This window comes from Acipenser ruthenus, chromosome 5 (assembly GCF_902713425.1).
Source record: "Acipenser ruthenus chromosome 5, fAciRut3.2 maternal haplotype, whole genome shotgun sequence".
In the NCBI taxonomy this organism is placed as follows: domain Eukaryota; kingdom Metazoa; phylum Chordata; class Actinopteri; order Acipenseriformes; family Acipenseridae; genus Acipenser; species Acipenser ruthenus.
This window is the reverse complement of record NC_081193.1, coordinates 9,409,828-9,436,902: the sequence shown is the minus strand read 5'-3', so window position 1 is coordinate 9,436,902 and position 27,075 is coordinate 9,409,828. Positions and strand designations below refer to the sequence as shown.

General features: G+C 38.2%; 1 protein-coding gene across 5 annotated transcripts in view; it reads right to left on the bottom strand.

Moving 5' to 3' along the window:
- LOC117402522 (arf-GAP with SH3 domain, ANK repeat and PH domain-containing protein 2-like) overlaps positions 1-27,075 on the bottom strand; it is a 74,520-nt gene that overhangs the window by 29,265 nt on the left and 18,180 nt on the right. For all 5 annotated transcript variants that reach the window (XM_059023623.1, XM_059023620.1, XM_059023622.1 and 2 more), the window contains exons 2-4: positions 7,013-7,085; positions 1,753-1,898; positions 1,402-1,476 (exon numbers count right to left, since the gene is read on the bottom strand). In XM_059023623.1, coding sequence (XP_058879606.1) covers positions 1,402-1,476; positions 1,753-1,898; positions 7,013-7,052 — 261 coding nt within the window. In that variant the 5' untranslated portion in view covers positions 7,053-7,085. The remainder of the gene's footprint in view (positions 1-1,401; positions 1,477-1,752; positions 1,899-7,012; positions 7,086-27,075) is intronic.

Here is a 27,075-nt window from a genome sequence, read left to right as displayed (position 1 = left end):
GCTCTTAATCATAACTACATTTTCTGTATCCTGTACTTGATTTTAACTCTTAAAGGTAACCATATTCATGTTTTTTGTAATTGCTTTTATTTGATATTGTTCTTATCCATTTATTGTACTTACTACTTGCTCTTTATGGAATTTACTCTTATGAGCAAATATCTTTACTACAAGTTTAACTGCTCTTAGTCGAATTCGCTCTTAAACATAATTATTTACTGTATTCTTTATTTTGCTTTTATTTGAATTTTTTCATTTTCTACTGATTTTATTGTATAACTGCTCTTATCCGTAATGCGATATTTTGTAATGTGATACTTTGTATTGTGATATTGTTTAACAACTGTAGGTCGCCCTGGATAAGGGCGTCTGCTAAGAAATAAATAAATAAATAAATAAATAAATAATACTAATACTACTAATACTAATACTAATACTAATAATAATAATAATAATAATAATAATAATAATAATAATAACAGGGATTATTTACTGTGAACCGGAGGATTCAATGAGGCTGAATGCTGCAAGGTTAAGTAGAAAATGGAAAGCAGCTTAAGCAGTGATAACAGGTTGAATTTCAGTTCACAGTTAAAGAAGAGTAATGTTAAACTGCATAAAAGCATGAGAGATTTGAATGAACCCATACACTTTTGTCATCCAGATACATTTGAGAAAGAATACTCTCCACAGTGGGCATAACTGCCCCATAGCCGACAGAGGAGACATATATTCATCATTCTGTGCCAAATGCCAGCTATGATGGGTATTTATGCTATTAGGAACAAAAAAAAAAAATCATGGACAGCCAGCATCTTGGTTTGTTCTGAAAGACTGCAGTGATCTCCTAGTACTTGCTCTTTTCACAATAAAGTCACTTCGAGCTTTCTGAAAACTCTTACTTTTATTATGTTTCATTCAATTTGAAACCACTTTAGACCTGATCACACTGTTTTTGGGTGAGGAAAACACACCTCCTGGCTGAGTAGCAGTGCCTCAAGTTGCCCTGGGCTGCTGGATAATTAGAGTCCTCTCCGTACATAAAAAACAAACCTGTAAAATGTATAGCTGCTAGGCCTTTTCTTTACACATCTCCATTACAATTAAAATGACCTTTAGGCAAAGTGAATTTTCAATGTATATTCTGATAAAGTAAAGTGAACAGAAGGCCAAGTTACTGAAGAAACCTGCAAACTAGCTTCAGTGAATTCTATTTTGGTATAAGCACTGCAGTTTTAACACCTTTAACACAAACAAATGTCATTTTTTTCTCCATTCTGAGCCTTTTTTGGTTGTATTCCTCAGCTGTTTTTTCATATTTATGTTCTCTGTGAATATTACTTTTTTTACTTTCTTGATATTTTCTTTCTGCTTTTAAGGCCCAGTTTTAGAAACACTTACCCCTTTAACTCCTTTCAGATCTCCCTTTAGCAGACTATCAAGTGGGAAAGTGATGATGTTGTTCATGTTTTGAAACTGAAAGAAAACATGTATAGTGTTACTGAACCACCAACAGTACATGGATACCCACCCTCGCTATCAAGTTAAAGTCACTTCTCTAATGGCAATACCAACATTTGAATTACTGAAGATACAGGGTCTTTTATTAATCTTAACAGCACCCTTACACTGCTCGGTTACAGTATATTCCCACTGTATTTTATGATATTAAAGTGACAATAAATCATCCTGAATGTTTTGCAATTAAAAACTAAAATCTAGGACAGTGAACTTGTCATTGTGGACCCTTACCAAGTTTTTGAAAAGTGCAGTCAACTCCTTTGTAAACACAGAGAACTTGAGGAATGCTGATCCTAAATCTGGGTCATCTCTGAAGACACAGTTATCTCCAAACTTCTCCAGCGCCTGGGTGTATTGCTCTTCATTCTCTACATGTGCTGCAAAACAACCAAGGAGAAAAACTTAGTACTGAGGCAATTCAATGGAATAAGGGGGGAGAGCTGCAGAAACAGCAATATGGTACATTGACTCTTAATATGCAAAATACACATATTAAAAATCTGCAGATGTATAAGAGATGGCAGACCCTGGCATGACTCTCTGTGGTGTATTGCAGCACTCATAAATAATGATAATGCATTCAGTGCATTGTGGGAGAAAAGTGGCACACTGACAATGTCAGAACCTCCGTGTTGCACAAGGGGGCTCAGTTCTTAGGCTTTTCAATGCAATTTCCATTTGCTTCCAATATAGCATCAGATCAGAACATCATCCCTTTAAGAGTTTCTTGGAATTCTTGATTCTTAAACTGCAGCGGCATTGCTCCTATAATAATACAGGCTGGCAAGGGTCTTCACTGTTCCAAAGGAAGCTGGGACAATGTGCTGCTCTGCTCTGGGATGAACTCCTCCTCCTTCTCACTGCTGTAACGGACACCCTGTTTATATACACCGTTTCAAAAGAATGCCATTTTCATTTTCTTCAAACCGAATGGGAGACAGAAAATAAAATCAAAGACTACAATTCATTTATTTCAGAGGTCTTCAATATAAAAAAGTAAATAATAATAATATTAATAATAATAATAATAATAATAATAAAATATACTGTACAAAGCTGCCTTCACAAAAATGCCTCGCCCTTTGCAAAGGGAGACCAACGCAACAGAAAACACAGAAGTCAATTGCGCTCTATGAATCTCTGTAGATCACATCAAAATTATCACGTAAGCCAGATGGATCAAAAAAACAATGTTAAACTGTGGTTTCGTAACCCCTCCCCTTTAAAATGACTAAATAACTCCATCACCACAGGGTGTACGGTTACTACCGGTACTACGCTAATTAAATCATGGAACCATCAGATTCATGGAGATCATAAAGAAGACTGTGCAGTGTGTCTGGGGATTGAAAAATGGATATTTTGTCCAAATGGAATGCCCTGGACTATAAACTTTAAGGGTATTTCATTAAATCCAGCAATTACAGTGTGCTCTGGTAGTTATACTGCGGTAAGTCATAATGTACTGCTGCCGAGTGCGAACGCTGACAAAGAGAACAATTAAAAAAAAAAAATAAAGAGACACTCCCTGCAGAAATACTTCTGAGGGACACATGGATCAAGATGAGCTGCCACGTTATAGAGCTCAGTTCATTGCTACTAAATCAATCAGCCTGTACTTCCTCATCGACATGGCTTTTTTATTTGACTCCAGGGATTTGACTGAACTTGTAATTTCTAACTCAGTCACTATGCCTACATCACAATAATCAATTCCATTCCTTTACTATTCCCTTTGATGAATGGAAAAGGCAATGCAGTGAATAAAAGATGGTTTATTGTAATTCTATTATAAAATTAAATACTCAAATAAAAACTACTACACAGGTCAAAACTACAGGACCAAACTGCAAAGCAAAGATTAAACCAATTTAATTGTTGGAGGTAATGATTTTTGGTTTCATATTTTTCATATTAAAAAAAAAACTGCCATAATTTATTTACAGTAGCCTATTGACTTGGCAGTATCAGAATTCATTTTCAATAAAAACCCTTTGCTAAAGGGGAACTGTACTCAAAATAACAAGGCTCTCTAAATGCTCTGTATACATAACAAATGCATCTCGCTACGCCAATTTTGTTAAAAAGTCAAGCGTTTGGCCATTATTTCAATTTTTTTGTCAGCTTTCTGGGTCAGCTGGAAATGCAGGCCACATCATATTGGAACCTTTCTGGTGCCGCTGTTCCGTCATGTCGTTGACAGCCACCCACACCAGTGAACACCGGCAGCATGAATTATGTCAGAATGCAAAGCGTTCGGGTGCAAAAATAACAAAAGGAAAAACAAACAAAAAATATTTTTGTGTGCCTAAGCCTTTAAACCAACAAAGGGCGGCCATAACAAAACAATGGTTAGATAATATAGGAACGGGACATACACTCAACAGAATACTATGTGTGACTATAGAGCGAGTCAACGTCAGGACGTCACACAAAGCACGACGGAAGACAGCTCCAATATATTAATTTGTTTTAATGGTTTTTAAACGTTATCCTGCTGAAGGAGAGGCTGAAAATGCACCAAAAAGCTTTAGTTAACATGTTTTCTATTGAAATGGTTATATATTAATTTGCATTACAGTTCCCCTTTAAAAAAAAATAAATATATATATGTATCACACACACTGTATCATTATAGATAATTTATATTAAGTTAATATGCACAGCTGATCCTCTTTGATTGAGTGTCTTCTGGACAGCACGTCCATGTAGAGTTTAATCAAATTCAAGCAAGCTGTTCTGAAGAGTCATCCTTTATTAACCCAACCAATGAGAGTCCAGAGCTCAAGAATAAGCACTGTCTGTGTCCATGACCTGCTGTAGATCCTAGACCCAAAGGACCCTGGCTGAATATCAATGGCAAGTTTCATCAGCTGGGTGAACATGTAAGCATGACATAAGTATGTGTGCCTCCTCTATTCCCTTCCTTGCTGGGAGTATCAGCCACAACTGTTAAACATGCAATAGTCCTGAATTAAGAAATACTAACATAAACTCAAATTCATGACAAAATGTTTTGACTAGAAACCTTTTTCAATGTCTTCCTGGAAAAGACTTTTAGTCTAAACATTGCTGTTGAATTTTTGTTTCTTTGGTATTTAATTGCTGGGAATATCCAATACCTTCAACATGATTATTAAAATATACAGCAGTGTTGGTGTGTTGTAACTCTATAAAGTACTGCTCTATCAGTAGAAATACCTCAACAGAGCCTAGCACAGACCACCTTCGTCATGAACAATAAATCTAGCTGTGATCTTTTCAATGGAATATGGAATGGAAAACATATGAACTGCCTCTGGGTGCACAGCACAGACTGCATTAGTCCCTGCACCAGGCTGGGCTGGGCCTGGGGTGGGGTATCTCCTAACAGAAATCTCATTCGTTATAATCACTTCACAGAGCAGCACCTCATTAACTAACTCCAGAGGGATCCATTTAACAAATGTCTCTACCAGAGACTGAAATTACATGTGGTACACTGCTGCATTGATAGAAGTGGTTCACATTAACATGAGCGGAGGGATTTTTTTTGTTTTGTTGATATTACACGCTTGTCTTTCATTACCTCAATTCATGTAAAGTATGCCAGGTTCCAGTTTGCACTAATTCTCTATTTATCTAAATATGCCAAGATAAGGGATCATTATTACTTTATCTAAAATGTATTATCTTTGAATTAAATACTTCAATTAAAATGACATTAATCCTACTGTCTAAAGGACTATCAGAGATGTTGGTACCACCTTAAATGCTTTCACATCAACGGCCTGCATGTGTTCCACACAATCCAAATTTACATTAGAAGAGACTGGGCTTTAGCTTCAAACCATCATTCCTGCTAAGGAAGCACTCTCTCAAGCAAAGAATTACATTCACTTTTTACATTTTATGACAGAAGCGGCGCAGTTTAAAATCAATCAATAAATAAATAAATTGCTCAGAGATAAAACTCCACACTTCATTATTAAGCACTTTTCAATTCAGTTTTAATGTTATGACTTATTGAGGGAGAATTTGGATTTGAACATAAATCAAGGTGACCTACAGTATTATATATATATTTGAAGGCAACAGATTTGTTTGGTATACCAAATGGTTGAAGAAACTGAGTTCTTAACCCTGAGCTATGCGTATGAATGTGAATACACACGTCACAAAACACTAGTAATTACAAACCCTTAGATGTTTTGTGAATTGGCAGCCTTTATTCTTGCTTATGTAATAAACACACAAAAACAACATCACTTACTTGGATTCATTACTGTGAATAAACATTACAGCTGTCGCAGTTGTGCCCTACAATATAAAAAAAGGAGGGAGGCTATCTGGGGAAACAAGCACGAAGTTGGTGAACTTTTCGGATCATTTTACTGTAGCACTGCAGGATCATTTAGCAAAGGCTGCCTTCTGACACCTCCCACCCCGAACAGGACAGTACACAACTTTAAACCAGCAGCTCGCTTCATGCCCAGCTGTCACTGGACACTACAGCCACAAAGCAGCTGCCCAGAGAACAAAAGTAGCACTGTTCCTAAAAAAAGAAACGCTTTCATGGCAGTATTGTTTTTAACTGAAAAACGCAAGTCAGACAACTACCGTTTCTGAAGAAAACTAAGTCTGATACAGTCCAAAGTATTTCCTCCAAAATAAATGCAGTGGAAACAAGAGTAACCAACAAAATTACACACTGATACAATCATTTTTCACTGCTAGTTTTTATTTTATTTTTTAGAACCGATATTTTTGTGCGGATTGAAAAATCATATCCTATGAAATAATGCGTTTAATATTAAAAGTATTAACATCAATTTGATTAACAAAGTGACAGGTCTGAGTGGCAATTTTTGTTTTAGGTCATATAAACACCATTGATATGTAGGATCATTCGGCCATCATTTACCAGATTCTGATTCACTCAATAATTTGGATTAGAGGTTCTGCAGGTATGAGTTAAGTCTTCCCAGACCAAATGAAGTAAGCTTTTAGGAAGTGCCTGGCCCATGGAATTAAGTTTGGGTGTCCCTGTGCTATACTGTTTATAGACTTGTAAGAGTAAGGTGAATACCAGAATATTCCCTTGACTTGTCTTTGGCACTCCACATTCTTTCTATTCTATTGTGCAATTCATCCTAAAGCAGAACTACTAGGCAGGAGTATCAATACTAATCATTGTCACAGCTTTAGCACACTGAAGAGCACGCCTGTTCTAACAGGCATACAGTTAGCTATTTAAAAAATGTGACAGTTAAGAAAGGACCACAACCTGCCAAGTTGTTTAGCAATTCAATCCTCTCCCTCCTTTATTGCTTCCTATCCTGTTTAATACATGCTGCAAACTGCTAACTGTTTGAAATCCAATCCATTAATAATGCCATTATTTGAATGAGTCTATCCTATGTAATTCTTGTACGTTCTCGGTTATCCTGTACCCACGCTGCAGGATCAAAGGGTGCAAGCACAGAAATGCTAGAAAGTCCCTGCCACTTACCCATGCCAGACGTGTAAATTGCTTTGACGGACTTCTTCATTTTGTACAGGACACCTCTGTCAACATCTAGCGCCTGGAAGAAAGTGAATGAGTACATCATTAAAGCAAAAGCTACGTGCCTCCAGTAATAGAGAACACCCACGCTATTGGATTTTCTTTGTAATGCGTGAGATACGCAGCCTGTTATACCTTAGAATATACAGATGGGTGCTCAATCATTTTGACAAGAAATGTATTTGCCTGTCACAATGACACAGTGTGTCTTGACCAGTTCACAGAAATGCTGGGAAAACTACGTGCTGTAGAGCAGTGAAACATGGCAGTAATCCATGAAAAATACCATGGTAGAATAAGGTAGGGCTAGCACTGCTGTGGCATCATTGTGTATGAATCAAGATACTGCCTTTACAAAAAAGTGTATTGTGTACCTTGATGTTGATCATCTTTACAGTTGCAGGGAACACTCATGGTTTTACTAGGAGTTTAATAATGCACACCTGAGCTTGTTACCTATACACTATGGCTAATTGAGCTTGTAGGAATGGGTGAAACTGCTATGCAATAGGAGTCTTATTTCCATCCCTGTCGGTGGTATAAAACAGGTTATTCCTACCCATTAACTTTTATTTTTGAACAAAGCCATGTATTATGTATTTTCTTCGTGCACATTCCACAAAGTAGCACGCCAGTATTGTAATACGTATCATATTAGGACCTGCATACTGTTGTACGTATTGTACAGCAACTTAGTGTATTGTGTATTGATATAAGGCTATTATATTAAATAAAAATGGTGGCTGAAAACAAGATTACCCAGGTTTCTCAGAAGCTTCTCAGTGATAGATTTGAGACCAGAGACCAGATTCCCTTGACAGGAGGTCTGACCTTAACCTGCCATGACAGGAGTTCCTGGACCCCGTCATAACAGAAGACCTTATTACTGGAAAAAAAACCGTGAATGTTTCAGCTACATTGCCCGTCACCAAAAATATTTTAACCAAAGCATTACAAGTTTTTTTTTTCATTATTTGTACTGTACTATGAGAGTAAGGATCTAAAAAGGAAAATTCAACAACAAGCACCAGGAAATATACATGACAAAACCTTTAGAAAACACAATGCATCTTTTGAGAGACCGCTTTTAAAAAAAAAAAAAAAAAAAAGAATTGCAGATCTCTTGCTCACCCCACCTTGGAAGCTTGTTAAGCTCATTGAACAAAACCAGCTCAGCTTGTCTGTGAGTGATGCCTTTATGGCTGATCTACAGTATACTCTGCTGGCAGCTGAAATGATCAGGATGAGCATGCCTTATTTTTTAGTTTTCTTACCAAGAAAGAAACCGAGCAAGTGATAGAAAAATTTGAAACTCGTTAGAAGGCATTCAAATTGTTTCATTTCTCTAGTTTCACATAAAAAGGCACCCTTTTTCCATAACAGCAAAGCACTACAGTACATATTTTAGCATTGTTAAATAACTAATGTGAGCGTGATTTCAAAAGGGAAGACCCGTTCTCTGAAGGCCTGTGTAACCATAGCAACAAACCAACACCTCCGTCACAGGCGATGCAGATCTGCTCCTTTTCATTCTCCTTGAAAATGACTACTGCGCCAATCAGCAAGGGCATATATGCAGACCTTTTCCCACCTTGCATTCAAGATTATAATGAATTTAGCAATCTGCACTGATTCCAGGTGCAAACTAATTTATTACTCAGTAGAGACAGAGTATTACTTAGTAGACCGAGTAATAAAATGACAAAAGGTTGGAAAACAGGTTTCATTACTGTGAGTTGATTACATTATGTCTTACAGGAGTGATGTATTGAATATGGCACATTTTATATACAGTACATAAGAAAGTTTACAAACAAGGGAAGGCCATTCGGCCCATCTTGGTTGTTAGTAGCTTATTGATCCCAGAATCTCATCAAGCAGCTTCTTGAAGGATCCCAGGGTGTCAGCTTCAACAACATTACTGGGGAGTTGGCTCCAGACCTTCACAATTCTCTGTTCTGAATGCCCCTTTATCTTATCTCCATTTGTGACCCCTGGTCCTTGTTTCTTTTTTCAGGTCGAAAAAGTCCCTTGGGTCAACATTGTCAATACCTTTTAGAATTTTTAATGCTTGAATCAGATCGCCGCGTAGTCTTCTTTGTTCAAGACTGAATAGATTCAATTTTTTAAGCCTGTCTGCACATAACATCCCTTTTAAACCCAGTATAATTCTGGTCGCTCTTCTTTGCACTCTTTCTAGAGCAGCAATATCCTTTTTGTAGCGAGGTGACCAGAACTGAACACAATATTCTAGGCAAGGTCTTACTAATGCATTGTAAAGTTTTAACATTACTTCCCTTGATTTAAATTCAACGCTTCTCACAATATATCCGAGCATCTTGTTGGCCTTTTTTGTAGCTTCCCCACATTGTCTAGATGAAGACATTGCTGCGACAGGACAGAGTGTGGCCCGGGGTCCGCTCTGACTCACATGGTGAGAACCCCCCCTGAAGGTAAGGGAGGCGGATGCCTAGCCCCGAGGTCGGGGAAGTGAGACTCACTTACCCCCAGAGATGACCGATGCGAAGGCATGTATGAAAGTTGGAGGAGGGGAGGAGGAGGAAAACGAAACACAAGACAGCAAAGGTGCAAGTGATCAGGGCTTAAATAGAAAATAGATATTAATTAACAAGAAATTAGAATGCTTGAATCAGATTGCCGCGTAGTCTTCTTTGTTCAAGACTGAACAAATTTAAATTCTTTTAGCCTGTCTGCATACGACATGCCTTTTAAACCTGGGATAATTCTGGTTGCTGTTCTTTGCACTCTTTCTAGAGCAGCAATACCCTTTTTGTAGCGAGGTGACCAGAACTGAACACAGTATTCTAGATGACGTCTTACTAATACATCGTAAAGTTTTAACATTACTTCCCTTGATTTAAATTCTTGTTGGCCTTTTTTAATAGCTTCCCAACATTGCCTAGATGAAGACATTTCTGAGTCAACATAAACTCCTAGATCTTTTTCATAGATTCCTTCTTCAATTTCAGTATCTCCCATATGATATTTATAATGCACATTTTTATTGCCTGCATGCAGTACCTTACACTTTTCTCTATTAAATGTCATTTGACATGTGTCTGCCCAGATCTGAATGCTGCTGCAATGGTGTTTGCCACTCCTCCTATTTTTGTGTTGTCTGAAAATTTAACAAGTTTGCTATCTATACCAGAATCTAAGTCATTAATGTGGATTAGGAATAGCAGATGACCTAATACTGATCCCTGTGGTACTCCACTGGTTACCTCACTCCATTTTGAGGTTTCTCCTCTAATCAGTACTTTCTGTTTTCTACATGTTAACCACTCCCTAATACATGTGCATGCATTTCCTTGAATCCCTACTGCGTTCAGTTTGAGAATTAAACTTTAATTCTCAACAGAAAGAATTAAACTTTAATTCTCAAACTGAATTCTTTGTCTTTGTCTTTGCAGTTATCCATTGTCGATGTTGCATCCTCAAAAACATCAAGCAGGTTAGTTAGACACGATCTCCCTTTCCTAAAACCATGCTGACTGTCTCCCAGGATATTGTTACCATATAGGTAATTTTCCATTTTGGATCTTATTATAGTTTCCATAAGTTTACATATAATAGAAGTCAGGCTTATTGGTCTGTAGTTACCTGGTTCAGTTTTGTCTCCTTTTTTGTGGATCAGTATTACGTTTGCAATTTTCCAGTCTGTCGGTACAACCCCTGTGTCAAGAGACTGTTGCATGATCTTAGTTAGCGGTTTGTAAATAACTTCTTTCATTTCTTTGAGTACTATTGGGAGGATCTCATCCGGCCCATTGGTTTGTTTATTTTAAGAGCTCCTAGTCCCTTTAACACTTCTGCCTCTTGTTATGCTAAAGTTATTTAAAACTGGATAGGAACAGGTCGACATGTGGGGCATGTTGTCCGTATCCTCCTTTGTAAAAGGATTAGGGGCCATATTTATAAAGCTTTACCCAGGAGTCATTATTTAAAAGAATGTTTTTTTTTTAAGTATGTTTTTGTTAATAAAATACATTTTTATATGTATTACACAGTTTTTCAAAGTTTAATATCAAACACTACATCCATCAAAACAGACTTTAAAAAAAAAAATCTTTAAATAATGAAAGTTAAAGCTGTGGGAATAGGGTTGAGGAAACTTAAAAAAAAAACTTAGAAAAATATCAAAATAAAAACAGATTACTCTATAAAAAGTATATATGACCACACCAACAGCAAATGTCTGTTTGTAATAAGATAACCCAATAGTTTAGGCTACTTATGAAATATGGCATGCAATGACCAACTCTAACACTTGCAAAAGTATAATTATGGAAACCTCTGTTTCAGTACTTTGTTGAACTGTGTGTGCCAAATACAAAAAACGAATACAAAAATAAGCTTGGCTGCTAACTGTTAATGAATAAAAATCCTTATGCCAATAGATTGCCACAGGGATTCAATGAACATTACTTAATATCTTTATTACTTAAACAAAGAAGCAAACACTGTGGGTCGAATTATAACAATACAAAAACATGCATATTCTAAACCTATTCAGCATGCACTGTACTTTACATAATAGCTTGAACAAACACACTAAATACAGTTCATCATGCTGCAAGAGTATATGCTGTAATGGACTGTCACAGTATACAAACAGAATTCTCCATCTCTGACCAATCCTTTCAAGTGTTTCCACTAGTAAAACTGTGCTTCTGTTCAAACAGGAAAACAACAAAAGCAAAAAGATCTAAAGAAAGCTCTTTTATCTGACTCAGGTTTAAAAATCAAAATCCTATAAGCATTAAAGCCTGGATAGTCTGTTGCCTTTAAGCATACTTGAATCAATACAGCGTATTGTTCAGTAAAATGCAGGGGGGGCACTGACAGAGAGATCATATACTGTATGTGTCAGCCTTGCTGCTTCTGTACCCTGCCATTAGCCAGTCCTACGCCCATCGATCTGCTGCTTCAGTTTCAGATTGTACACGATAAATGGTTTGTTCAAATAGACATGGTAGTAATCTCCTGAATGCATTACTGCTAACAAGTTTCACTTGCAGCGTACAGCTGCCTTAAAAACTTTTAAATCTCTTTAAGTGAGACAGTGCAAATTGATTTTATATTCTAGTGTTTTGTCCAAGGACATTATTGCTATGCAGTGTCCATCATAAGTGCAATCCTAGCCAAAAGAGCACAGCAAGCACATTAGCATTAAGTAATAATACATTAACTTTAAACCGACTGTCTTCTTTACCTTTTCTAAATGTTAACCATGTCAGTGAAAATGCTGATTAAATATATTTTACTGTAAGGCTTGGCTTTTATCAACCTAAACACAAACTAAAAAAGAAGCTTGATTAAATTGCAGTGCTTCGTACTGTATGTAAAACCCTTGTTGGTGGTTCCGAGTGGCCGATCTTGATATTGCCTTTTGTGCTACCGTTGGTTGGGGAGGGAAATCGTTTGGGCATTGTGACCTTATAGTGATTCTGTGACCCCTACTGGTCCTACGGCCAAAGAGAGAAGGTCGTCCAATGAAATTCAGTCCTCCTCACCAGTGAGAGGGATCAAGTGTCGAGAGAGAGAGAGAGAGAGAGAGAAACACGTCCCTCAAGGAAGGTCAATACATTTGCTGTTCTTTCTTAAACAAGTAGAGGATCAGAGCATTGAATCCTTTTAAGTTCTTCATCTCAGTTTAAAAAATAACTGAGTAAGTTAGGAATTTATGTTCTATTAATAATCTTAATAATTATGCATATTCTACTGGGCAACAGACGAAGTTCCCAGCTGAGGGGTTTGTGGAAGTTTAAGCTGGGTACGGGGCTATCTGCGCAGTGGAGCTGCCAGGGAGGCTAGTTGGCTTGCCAAGCACCTGTGCTCATACTAGCTCTGAATGGATGGGATCCCCTGTCCCTTATATTTAGATTATCTGATTGGGTGTCTTTGGAAAGTCACTTAGAATAACACATGGGTTGGTTTGGTGACTGCCCCCTAGCTAGGGATCCAATCTTAGCAGGATCAGGCAGGGCAGGATGTATAGGGGTGACTGGCGATTAGCGCGTGGTAATGGTTGGATCTGCAGGGGCTGAAAGATAGGAGTTCAGCGAGTTGTCCAAGCAGGGATCCAGTGTATTATTCCCCAGGATTAAGAAAGTGTTGCACTGTCTGAAGGGCCAGGCACCCTCAGAAAACACAATCATATATTTCAAGGGTTTACATCTGTGGCTTGAAATAAACTTTTAGAATGTTACTAATTTAAATTCAAGCTCATACTATCCTGTGTATTGTGTGTGCTGTCTACACTATGTAGACACCAGGTGTGGGTATAGAGCCTACTGCAGTACATACAATACATTGAAAAATTAATTTATCTGAACAAACAGCTCACCTCTTTAAAATGAGGTACACAAGTCTGGTTGTGATAATGCACCATAAAAATAAGTATATTAATATAACATACAATACCCCCTATCTTGTGTATATATATATAAAAAAAAGAAAATGAAGAAAGCCATTTTGAATGAGCAGGAGCGTGGCTAGCGATTTGCCTGACTGCACAGCCTTTTTTTGGTCTGTTGCCCACACAAGGTTTTCTGGATGGCTGCCTGTAACATCAGCCCTGACCCCATCCCATTGTTCTCGCTATGGAACAATTTGATGACAGCATGTCTAGCAGCCCCCTCTGGATACACAAAGGAGCCGTGATCTAACATGTTTTGCGCACACGGAACACGCTTTGCATGGGTTTATAGCAACCGTTTCCTTTGGTCGAGCCATAGAGGAAAACATTAAAAAAAAATAAAACCTGTGTCAGTATCCATTACTGTATACTTTCAACAATGCAGACCTGCGTATGGGTCAAGGGAACTTCACTAAAAACCATGCATGGGTACTCCCATGAATAAAATGTATGACTTCAGGATATTCAATTAGTTAAGGGCTTAAGGTTTTATTTGTATTATGTGTGTCTAAAACAACAGGACAGAATTCAGAGTGTGCATGCTTTAAACCGCTATAGTATGCACAATCAACATGCACAGCGTGGAAGTTACATTTTGAAATCTCTTGTCGCTACAGAACCCCTCCCCACCCTACACCAGACACACACACAGTATACTATGGTCAGAGTTTTTTTTAATCAGAGTGTATTTATCTCTATAAAAATAGCAACAAACAACAAAGCATGCAATAGCCCCCTTCAGAGCTTAGAAGTGCCACAGGATTGCCAGTGTAGGCACATAATGCACTTCAATTGTTTGGTTTGGGAAAATGCAATGTGGTAAAAGTCACATTACAGCATTGAAAACACACGTGCTAATCCACCCTCATTCCCAGAGGCTTGCCATTCTCATTTGCTATAATGAAGACTTGTATTAATTAGATTCATTTCAATAAAACAAGGTTTTACACGATACAGATATAGCTGGAGGATTGTCTGATTCCTCGTTGGTTTCTTTTACAAGGGATGCATTCTAAAGGGCACATTGTTTTTAAACCATGTTAAAGCAACTACTGAATACAGTATATTATTCTGTGTGGTGTAACTGTACATCTGTGCATCGTCTACAAGCTTTCAGTCTTGCTGTGGCAGGTGTTCCAGTGGAAATAATGACTGATATAAACCAGCAGAAGTAGGGTGCATTCTAATAATGCTACCAGGATTATGCTGAATTGTTAGGTAACAGGATTATGTTCAATTAAATACCTAGTTATATATAATTAACGCAAATTACTAAGCATCAGATGCATGATGATTGAACTGTTTTGGAATTTACGTGTATTTTGTTTTATTTCGATATATAAAATACATGCATCTGTTTTATTTCAAACAAGTAAATAAACATCTCCTTTATTTATGTAAAAAAATAAAACAAATAAATAGTGAACGTCCACCTGGTTGTGGAAATTCAGATTTGAAGCGCTTCTATTAAATCAGACAAAAGGATTGTTCCTCTTCCCGAATACCGCCTGACTGTGCTTTGTCTGCTCTGTCAGAGCAACGGCATCATGCTGGGGAGAGGCAGGCTCCTACTCACAGCACACAAGAAACAGCACATCCTGCAGAGCAGTCCCATGATGCAAAATTTCACAAAGAAAACAAGTGTTCATCTGCAAAGCTTGTAATACGGATATGAAACTGGTGTGATATTACACACATTGAAGTACTGCAGTAGCCAATTCATCATATTAATAATACAACTTTTAACATAAATGATCCCAAGGTATTTCACTGTAAAATGCTCTACAATAACACTAAGTGTTTTCTTTTTATTTTCAATGTAAGCTGTGCTCCGTTGCTTCCTCTTTATACAGTTCTGTTACCGCATCACAAACAACAAAGCATGAAAATATTATACAGCATGAAGCATTGTGAGATGTATTTAACTGCAAAACTGCCATGCAAGTTTATTATGGCTCTAGATTTAGATTTCCTTTTAAATTCTGCGCACAAACAAAAGTCATTTACTGTTAAATATTTGGCATAGCTGCAGACATGTGCCTAACTTAGACCACCATTATTTAAAAAAATCCCATCCCCATTTCCCAAGATAGCTCAAAATATTTTTTTTGCTGGATTCTGCCCAACATCTGTGCCGGAGTGCGAGGCACAGGGAGGTCAGGTTTACTCCATTGACTGAATCAGGAAAACATCCAGCTATGCAGTCAGGCTATCATCCAAGGGCTATTACAAGTTGAGCTGCAAAAGTTTAAATGTGTAAACAGCAAAAGAAAAAAAACATGATTTATAGTACATGTGTGTATTGTAGAGCACTGTACTGTAATACTGTATCTGAGAATGATTGCAACATGTGACATTTTAAATATAAAAAGTTAAAACGTCAACAGTATACTTTCCAGAGCTTGTACATGGTAGGTTAAAGCACAAGTTTCAAGCAGTTCCTGTACTCTAGTCTAACGTAGATGTACAATAATAGTTTGAATGAACAAAACGAATAAAGAAAGGACTATACAAGTCAGTACTATTGCCAACGCAGATGTTTTGCATTGAAAATGAAAGTGCAGAAAGGTTGGCCATGTTGTATATTCTATTCTAAAGCAGGCATTTCAAAGAAGAGCATTTGAAACGTATTAAGGCTTGATTGGGAGTGCAAGTCAAACCTACATGCAGCACCTGATGAAAACGACAAGTCTTTCTTATTGGGAGACCGACTTGGTCAGCCGTTGACGACTTTGGTTTCACAGACGGCTCCCACCGTCCCTCAAGACCACTGTCAATTACCTCAAGAAAAGCAACGCGACTGTCTGTCTTTCCCCGGGAGCCTGTGTGCTGCAAAGGAAATATAAATCCATGAATAATTCAGAAATAGTACAGCAAAGCTTTTACCACATCATTCCATTCCAGACCTGGAAAGACAACACCAGTTTAGCACCACCATAGCTTGGTTTTGTTTCAGCACTACAGGTCTGCAACCTCAGTTTCATTTGAATAAACCTCTTCACTGCATCACACTGAAAAAATAAGTTTTACTGCGTGCACTTTCATAATTCATGTTCTCTTACTTAAAAAACACAGAACAGCCTTTATTGACCTAACTATACTTCTAATTCCCCCATGTAAAACAGACAACACTAACAGACAAGAAAGCTTCAGCACTAATCACTTCAAGATTAAACTTGTTTGGTTGCAATGTCTACTGGTCTTTCACCCTTGGGGTTGACACTTTAATTCCACATGATTCGTTATACTTAAACAAGCATCTCTTTAATGACGTGCTCATACACAGTTACTGAAGCTGCAGTGTTTGAACTTTTGAGCCATCAAGAGTAGGCAAAAATTAAAATGTTCTTTGACGTTTGCTACCAAGTTAACACATTTCCTTCCAGAACAGAATAATTCTGACACTGCCAGTACCAGCAGGTACCAAGCTGCTGATCAGGGAGGTGTCAACACATTTCAAGCACGACTAGCTGGAACTACCTAGAATTAACCAGTGGCCAACACAGACAGGCCTCTAAGTTAAACTTTCAAGAACTGTAAAATCATCTACTCAATGGTCATGTCTTTCTATTGTATTTAAGGGTTAGTATCTGGGACAGAAAGGGTACCTTGTAAAGGTCAAATATCAAGCAGGAATGGCTGCTGCATCTGTTATTAATACTGTTATGAACAGCATTTTATGGCTTGCCCAAATCTGGCGGATTTAAACTAAGCTGCAGAGTTCAATACTCTATAGCTCCAAGGGAACTTTCTGTAGGAGAAGCACTGTTCTATGCTTTGAAACTGTTTCGGTGCCAATATGTACCTTCATAAACAGAAGGCATTTATGAAACCCAGCAAATAAGGAGTCATACTATTTAAAACCCAACTGAACCGTTTGGATGTATTTTTCAATGTATCCAGCTGTAATGCCAAAATGCTCCATGCCTGCAGCACCAAGTTATTTGATGTCCATAACACTATAAAAACTACAAACAAGGCTAAGAGGATAGACTTCAAAATGGCAAGTCAGAACAAGACAATCCATAGCAAAATGCTACTAATTAAAAATGATAAAATTGTTCACCTCAGGTGGCATGACAAAACATGTAATTACGATATTCTTGGAGGACACAGTGTGCAGCAAACCACTTCCTGAAGCATCATTTGGAAAAGGTTTCTCGTTTACTAATAATTCAATTTTCAGACTGTGCCTTCCAAGCAAGTCAAAAGGGCAGCAAGCGGGAGTTACTGTTCTGCATTGCACGAATGAAGCTGCTTCATTGAGATGCCACTGGAATCTGTATTCCTTTCCAGGGTTGTCCCTACAGCCAGGCTGAAAGAGGAGCAGCAGGGAGAGATTAGTGGACCAGCAGGAAGACTCTATTGAGTTACTGAAGAGAGTCCGACCCTTCCTGAAACAGAAATTTGTTTAGGAAACACCAAAGGATAAATAATAAAAAAGGATTAACCCAAGAACCTGCTAACCTCAAAACCCTGACTGGTTACACAGAAATACTCCTACTGCCCAGCACACCTTAACAACATAGGCCAAGGTATAAAATAGTCGATCATTTATTTAATATTGCACATCTATTTAGACCCACCCAGTAAATGCCTATGGGCCCCAAATCTAGGCTTTATATATGCATGGTTATGGTTACTGAGGTAGTTCAGTGTGCTTTTCTAGGGATGCTCTAGCATTCTGGAAGGCAGGTTTAAGTAGTGTACTGTATTCTGAGGGACCAGGTATGTTTTCTATAAATGGCTAACCTGCACTGATACAATAGAAAGCAAGCTCATCTGTCAACTGTTACCATGTCAACAAGTATGTCAGTGACATAGATGCCCACCTCGCCCGTATATACAAAATGCGAGTTCTCTGGAACATGACCAATTCACCAGGAACACCCAGACTGAGAACCCTCCATATCCCCACAAATGAATCAAAAACCTGTGCTAAAATAACGTGTTAAAGAAGTTTCATCACAATTAGAGAAGTGCTTCTCACCAAGTAATTGTGACACATGGAGGGGATATCTTTGTCGTCTGGTATTATGTATGCCCAGCCGTTTTAATCAATGTAAGCTGCACAAATGCTAATGGTGTGACAGCAAACACCACTTCCCCATTCATCGGTGCTAGCCAGTGATAAGGGCTTGACAGAGCTGCGTTTTGATATAGTGTGTAAACAGCAGCAAGGGAACACATACAGGCTCTGGGCGTGAAGTGTAGCTACTGTACAGACAGAGGCCAAATCAGCCTCCACTAAACAGGGCACACACCTACAAGGTCATTACTGCTTCCTGACATGGGTTTAGAACCTCTCAGCTTCCGACAGCAAAACTAAAAAGGAAATCATTACTTGAGGTATATAACACCCAACTTCCCTTTTCATCAGTGTCAATCTTCAGCAGAGCTGACAATTAGCATAAAACACAAAGTGAAGGCGTGGCTTAATGTTGCAGGAATAGCCAGCAAATCATTCTTATTCTATTGTCGTTTTCAAAGGTTGGGGCTGGGGGGTGTCTGAAGCAGAGGTTTCTTTCTTTTTTATATTATTTGTTTGTTTTTAAAGGAAGGGGTTGACTGTAATGGGAACATGAATCATTCGGCTGCCAGTTTTCACCACCTAGAGCCACTTCTTTACTGTACATGCAAACCATTTCACCTAATTCATGAATTTTTGAAGGACAGCCTGGTAAGAGAGCATATGGGGGGAGAGTGCGATAAGGAGAGAGGAAGGAAGGAAGGAAGGCAGGCAGGCAGGCATTTGCCTGAATGTGTTTATCGGAAAATAATGCTTCCCTTTAAAACACAAAAGCAGCTGTTGATGCATCTCAAATAGCCAACCCCATGTACAAATAAAGTTAAGTAAATTCCCTTAAGGTGGAACAGTTACTTCCTTAGTTTAACTTGTTCAACACTGCAGCAAGTAAACAGGACAGCAGGCAGGTAAACCAATCAATATACTAAAATCTATGCTCATTTACAGAAAAACAACAGTACAATCTATTGTATTAAACTGGACCTGGATGTAAAAGCAAGAGCCTAATGGGACGTTTAATTAAATAAATCAAGATATTGTAATAGAGGACGAGGAAAATGTGCTTAAATGGCCACAAACCTAAAAACTCTCATATTTACAGACTAAATATTGACCAGCCAGTTGGAGAGGATGTGGGGAGCAAATGGCATATCACACACTGTTAGGAAAACATCTATAGAGCTAACTGGAATTTGAGAAAAATATGAAGAATTTAAGCCCCTAAATAACAAGAAACCGGTTGAAACCAGATAGCGCAAGCACACAGATGTAGAAATAAGTGGATAACACTGGGGTTGTATATAAAAGCACTCTGCCCTGTCCTTGTGAAGCGGTTATTTTTAAGTCTATACTTTCAAGATTGCATATAATAGTTAAAAAATATGTTACTGTGGATAGTACTTTCTGTTGAAATATATAAAAAAAACAAAATAGTAAAATGTAGGGCCTACATAAGCGTAAATAGATAGAACTGACTTTTTAAAATAAGTAATTAGTGACTTTTTAAAATTTGAGCCATTTTTCTCACCAGATGATTTCTTCCATTCAATTTTTAACTTTATTAAAAATTGGCACAACTGAAATACATTGACAAGCATCCTGTTCGAGTAACTGTAACCGTAAAGCAACGGGAGTCTGAATTTCACATGTTTGAAAATGTGTGTATTTGTTGTTAGTTTAACATGAAACACTGATACAGAACATCTTAGTCAAGTTAAACAACTACCCCAACAGAATGATCTTGAACAAAGGATTCAAACTCTCGTTGTTACAGTTTAACGTACCAGTACTATGTTTATTATTCCACCTTATGTCTACATTTGGTTGCTTGGTTTGTTGTAACCCCTTCACATTTTTATATATGCACTCGGAAATGTTCTTGCGTTTTCAAAAAACAGAACAAAATATTAAAAGCATACCAGCAAACAAAATCGCTTAAAAAAAGAGAACATTTTAATGATCTGATTTCAGCAAGCAAACAATTCTTAAGGGTGGCTAAACGTTCAAATTTTGAAGATTTTACCCTCTAGCAGCAGCATGGTTGTTTTGGCCTTCAAACTAAAATTAAATCTCAGCTATAAATCCCAGAATTAAAAGCATGTCAATGTCTGACACTTTCCAGGTTGTGGCAGAGCCAATACAAAATTTACAAATTCTACTGTCTTTGGGTCACATTTTGCAGTGCAAGTGCTTTTAAAATAACTCATAGCTGGAAGGTGTAACATTTACAAACAGCACCATTTCCCCACCCCATCAATGATACTAAACACCATGCCTTTATTGAATAAGCTCAACTATTACATTCAAACAACTCAGCTAAATCTACCTGAACTACAAAAGCACGCACAGAGAAAATCTTTATCAAATTTATTTCCACTAGTCCTTTCGCGTTATTAGCTATGAGCTTTCTGGAGTATTTCCAGTGGCACTTAAATTCTCTGTGAGCAGCAGACCTGCAGGAGAGAATTGACTGCAAGCCAGGCCAGGATACCACAAAGTAGGAATGAATCACTACTCACTAGAGCAGTAAAGCGAAGCACAGCCTTTGTACAGAACGGTTCTCTACTGTATAACTAAACATATTCTTTTAAAACCAGGTGCTTTTTTTGTGTGAACAAAAGCCAAAGCATTTTTTCATTTTGAATTGGGTGAAGCTCATTTATCCTACACTGGTGATGCAGAAGGGACTTAGGACATCACCTGTCACCACTGAACAGACATATAGTCCTAAGCTAAACTTACTACAGTAACTATATTCAGTGGCTTCTAAATCAAAAACTGCAGTTATCTTTCCTAGATCTGTATACAGTACAGTGTTGAAAGGAGTCCAGCTGAGGTCCTGGTACCTGTTAAACAGGGTATGAATCTCTAGTGGGATGACAGATGGTTCACTGGACTAAAACAATCTACAGAGGAACAGCATAGGACTCGCAGTTTACAGCCTTTGCTATAAGCCTTTTAAATAAGGTCTACACACAGCAAATAACTTTTTTTTTTTTTTTTTAAATAAAAACAGCTTTTCTCCAAAAGACCAGCATTTATAAACCCACCATAAGCCAATTCCAGTTAACTCTGTAACCCAGTACATTACAGCTGTTTGAAACTAATTTGTACAAGGCAATTTGATGGATGTAAAACCATCTGCACTAACCTATAGAAAGACTAGGTCAATGCACCCCCATAAACCGAACTTGTGTAAAGAAACCAATTAATGTCCCTATGAAACCCCAATAGTAACAGCACGAAATAAACCCATTCAAAACAAACCGTCAAGAAAAATAATAAAAGGAAAACCAGCAAACTGTTTATTCAACCCCACAAGTGAAGACAATTCATAATTAAGAGTTTAATAAATAAAGCAGAGCTAATAAGCATTTAGCAGAACGTTGTAAAAATGTATTTGTATTAAAACTCTTTTGGCAACCACCGAAACCATCAATCTCAAGCTTGAACGTAGCCCACAATGGGATGCATATTTTGGCAGCACACACAAGATCAAGTCACCTTTTTTATTTAAAGAAGCCAATTGCAAGCTGCATAGATCAGTGGCCTGCGGGCTTTTAAATAGACTGGATTTGCGCCTAGTACTTTGTCTTCCTTTATGGAGTGGAAAGCAAATTGCAGCAGCCTTCAAAACTTCAGAAGGGTATTTGTACAGGCCTGAATTAATTTAGACATTGACGTGACCTCTTGGGTCTCCTGTGCAAACCTTTTATCTGGCACAGACACCCTGGAGAGTTCCTGATTTTCCAATAGAAATGAATTCAAAGGGTTAGAGCAAGGCAAAAAAAGCTGATTAAATGAAAAAACAGGTTTAGCATTGTGTGTTTAACTTTCAAACAGTGTTATTATGCGACAAGCTCGTATTGCAAACTCCTCCCTCTCGACACATTCAAATGCCAGAAATGACTGGAGGGAGAGTTTTGCAAGAGGACAGGTTATTGGTTGCACTCCAGTATACCAGTATTCCAGTGTACCGAGAGGGTAGACATGGTTATGGGAGCTATATTGAGGCCACACAAGTGCTTAACAACTGTTTTAAAAAGTCACCAGGATGAAATGACAAACAGAAAATGATACAAAAGAATAGTATACTAGAAAGAATAATGATTTACTATAGCTAGTAGGCTGTATCAAGCCCATATCAAGTTGCTCTTCAAAGTAATCTAAATCGGTTTTGAAAATAGATGCCGTTTTTAAAATATATTGCTATAATAATTTGTGGATTACTGTATATTACATTTTGTTTCAATCCATTTGTTATCCAGACTGCTCCTGCAATGTGACATTATTTATGGGATTAATAACTGTGGACGAAAAAATACTCTATGTAAAGAGTTTTTGTTGGGGCAGCATCTTCCAACAAGTGTAGAAACTTCCTTCTGTTTGGTATAGTGTTATAGGTTATAGCTTGTTTCAGTTTATACTTATTCGGCTGGTTTCACATACCTTAATTCGCACTACTCTTTGGCTACATAATGTTATATTAGCCCCAGGATCACACATTTATTTTACATAATTACAAACAGCTTTATTGAACAGATGTTAATTAATTCCAAGAAAGGTCTCTGACCAACAAAGTCAAAATGCTTAAACCACATACTTTATCAGTCACGTATTTTGCAAAGCACAAAGTCACAAGCTTCCTTGTTTTTAAAATACAAAATAAGCTGTTCTGTGACACATTTTGCATTGTGTCGCCCACACAGCGGATCTATTTGAACACGCATTCCTCTAAACAGTTATCACTACAGCTATCAGCTTAGGTTGCCATGTGTTAAATTCCCAAACCACTCGTGAAGTACACAGGAGTGGCTAATTTCAGGGGAAGAGAGAGGGGATTAGAGAGGTTTGCTGCACTTTAGTCTGAAATTACAATGACGCTAGCGTTAAGCTTCTTACTGGAAGAGTCAGTCAGGAATTGTGTGTGAGGGTTCTTGTAAACTTCTGAATGTCTCACCATGGCAATTAAGTTCAGAATGGCTTCTTAATTCCCTCTTTAACATGACTTGCACTCCTCTGCCCTCCCTCCCACCACCACACCTGCTCTACCAACAGCTGCCAGCAAATGGGCCCAGTCGCTCACTGCTGATGTTATCATGACCCAACCACACCAAAAAAACACAACAAACCACATAAGAATCTCTTCCCAAGCTTATTTAGTTTTGCCCACAGCACAAGGTATGAGATACGTGGGTTTTCTTAACCCCGTCAGGTCATTTCTACCACGCATTAGTTGGACCATACCACACGTACCTACAAGAGCTGTGCAAAAATGTAGACTTCAGATTGTGTCTACCATTTCTACATTGTAAGAAGAGAGAGGAATATGTGTCGAATATGTGCAGCAGGTTTTATTAGGTCGATGCCCTATAAAACTATATATAGGTTTAAAAGTGACGACCCACACTATCAAGAGAACATGCTTTCTTTGCTGGAAGAAGAGAAGGACTATAAAGAGTGCCGAGTTACAAATCCTCTGGTCATCCTGCTTCACACATACTGAAGGGACACTATTTTCAAAGTGTTTCCTCCATTCTTTAATTAACTGTGTGGTTTGTTTTTTTATACCTCTTTAAAAAAAATAGACGTTAAAGACTGAAGTAAACTGAAGTAATATCTTGAGACACACACACACACACACACACACACACACAGCATTGTGGGAGCAACTGTACATGAATACTAAACTAGAGTAGGGAGCTGCAGTTTATTGTTGTACCACAGCTAGGAAACTTTCATAGAAATTAAGCTCTACAGAATGATGAGGGAAAGGGATACTGAAGCCAACAGGGAATTGTATTTAAAAATCTTAGCTGAAGCAGAAACACACCCACAAAGGATGACACTCGTCTGCTTTATAACAGAGCTCTGTTTACCAAGTATCTCCCATGAGGTGCCAAAACACATAAACCAGTCACATTTATACAGACACAGCAATGCAAAACGTTTTCTTTTGTAGCCCCAATTTAAGAGAAAGGCATATTAAAGGTAACCAGCTGGAGCCATTAGTGAACTAGAAACCTGGGAACACAACTGACCAGTTGCTGCTGTTCTGAGCATGACAAATTGAAAGGACAGAATGATTCATAAAACACAGCTGTTTCTACATGATATATATATAAAAATAAGATATAAGACAGAGAACCACCACCAGTGTTTTATTAAGCTTTGTTACTGTAAGTTATCGAAATACACTTCGCGTAGGTACTGTGCATAGCAAATAACGTTATGTAACAAAACAGCAGGCTGTACAGTCTTAGCAAGGTAACAAAAGGGTGAGTCTGGTGACTGAAAAGAGCAGCACTGTATGCAAACCAACACTGTAAGGTCCAGCAGAGAGTCAGCAACTCAAGCTTGTATTACAACCAAGGGCCTCCCAGCTCCTTCGCTATACACAGCATACGCCTACACCACATCCCAGACATCTCTGATTAATACAATCATAGCAGCAGTTACCAGATATCAGCCTCACACACACACACATATAGATGTCTAACATGTGTAGTTTACATTACAATCTAAATTATTCCCTTATTCTTGTAATAAAGGCTGCTTTCCCTACAGTAGGTGTGGAGGTAGGTTAGGGTGTAGGTTAGTCCCTCTGTCTACAGTTGCTCTGGCCAATACGCATGCTGTTTGAAGGACATGCTTCATCTTGTCCAAACTTGGAAGCTATGCAGGTAGGGCCACATTCCTGGGTTGCCACTATACACTATACACAATAATGCTCTTAACATACAAAGCTGTGCAACTCTGTAATAAACCAATCCAACTATTTAATAAATCCTGGACACAATTTTCACCAGCTCAGCCCTTTTCTATCAGGTCAGGTTGGACTGTTGCACACCAACCATAGTGTTATTAAAACTGAAACCTGCTACTGTCACAGTCCATGAAAGACAAATTACTAGACAACCATATACTTTTGGATGCCCTGTGTATTAGGATACCGATCACCCCCATAAATGTTGGGCTTCCCAGTAGTCTGATTAAGGTAAAAAATTAGAGAGGTCTTATTTTGCTGTTTAACAAGGTCCTCAAGTAGTCCCAATGATCTTTTCTAATTCAACCAGGAACTAAATATGTTTGAAACATGCATTGTTTTCCTGTGCACATAGGTCTTAGATGATTGCTCTACCGTTCACCACAACACAAAATTAAAACTAAATAGACAATTCAATAAAAAGAGAACCTCATAAAACAAAAATCTGGGCCACTGCAGGTGCCTGTACCAGCATGTAGGTTTCCTTTGCTCAAAATAAATAAAAAATAAAAAAAAAAAAAATTACGTACAGCATATTTTGAGTCCCGTTATCTTTCCCTTTTTTGGAACAGTGCAAGATTTAATTTCTGTTCAAAATTTTGATTTTAATTAAAAGGAGGGCTAACCATCTGTCAGCACAGAATCAGACTGAACTCTAATCACTGCCCTAAGAAAGAATTGCTCATTTGAACAATCACATGCTAACAGCATCACTGGTTCTCTCATTTATAACATCAGACCCCAAACCTGCTCTTGATGTAGAACTGCTAACACCTGCACACACTTCCCTCAAGGTTTGACTCAACAAGAGTCCACCATACATGGAACAACAAGGAAGAAAAGAATCTGCAAGCGTTTTGTACCGGACCCATTATCCCAGGTCCCCATGAGACACACTCCGGCAAGGGAGAGCTTCCTTCCCAAGGAGTGCCGGATTCCAGCCTGTCCCAGATTAGTCAAAAGAAAAGCATTGATTATTCTCATGCAAACCACAGGAGGAAGGCAACATTGGAATTGAGCACAATCTAATTCTGCAGACAGCATCCCGAAGCCTCTCTTAAACCAGTGGTTTGTTAAGGGAGTGTGGGCATGGACTGTCAATAGATGTCTTCTTCAGAGGTTTGGTTTATATCAGTTTCTGTTTCAGTCAACACTTCCTGGTGACTTTTTAAAACTCTGAAGTTTAAAGCACCCTGTCGCCTCAACAGAGCTTTAAGACTGCTGTGTAATCTCCAGGTGCATTTGGTAATTGCAGACACTGGGCAATGCTGATTGGTGTATCATTACTATGCGACAGAGTGTTTGTATCGTTATGGACAATTCAAAATTCACTTCTGCCGCCAAATATTTCTGATAGCAAGTTCCAAACACTGGATGGGGTCACATTAGGCTTACTTATAAACGCTGCTATCCAGAGGAAAACTGCAGTACACTCATCCCACTAGCTCCAGATACTTCACTAAGCAAACTGCATAGCACACAGCGGTTACAAACAAGATCGCTCTTCTAGGCACAGAGGGCAGGCATAGCTGTCATTAACGGGATCGAATGAATCTGAAATAAGACATACACTGCAGGAATCAGTTTCACTACCAGCATCCCTTAGTCTGGGAGACGGTAACACAATTCTGTTTTAGTGACACGCTCGACTGTTTGCAGTTCTTTGGCTGAGGCATTCTGTGTCAAAATCCAGTGTCTACAGCTGTTAAGAAACACAACCAAATGGGAACACTGTAAACATTAAGGGGGACAGGACCCTTTACAACACTCTTTGA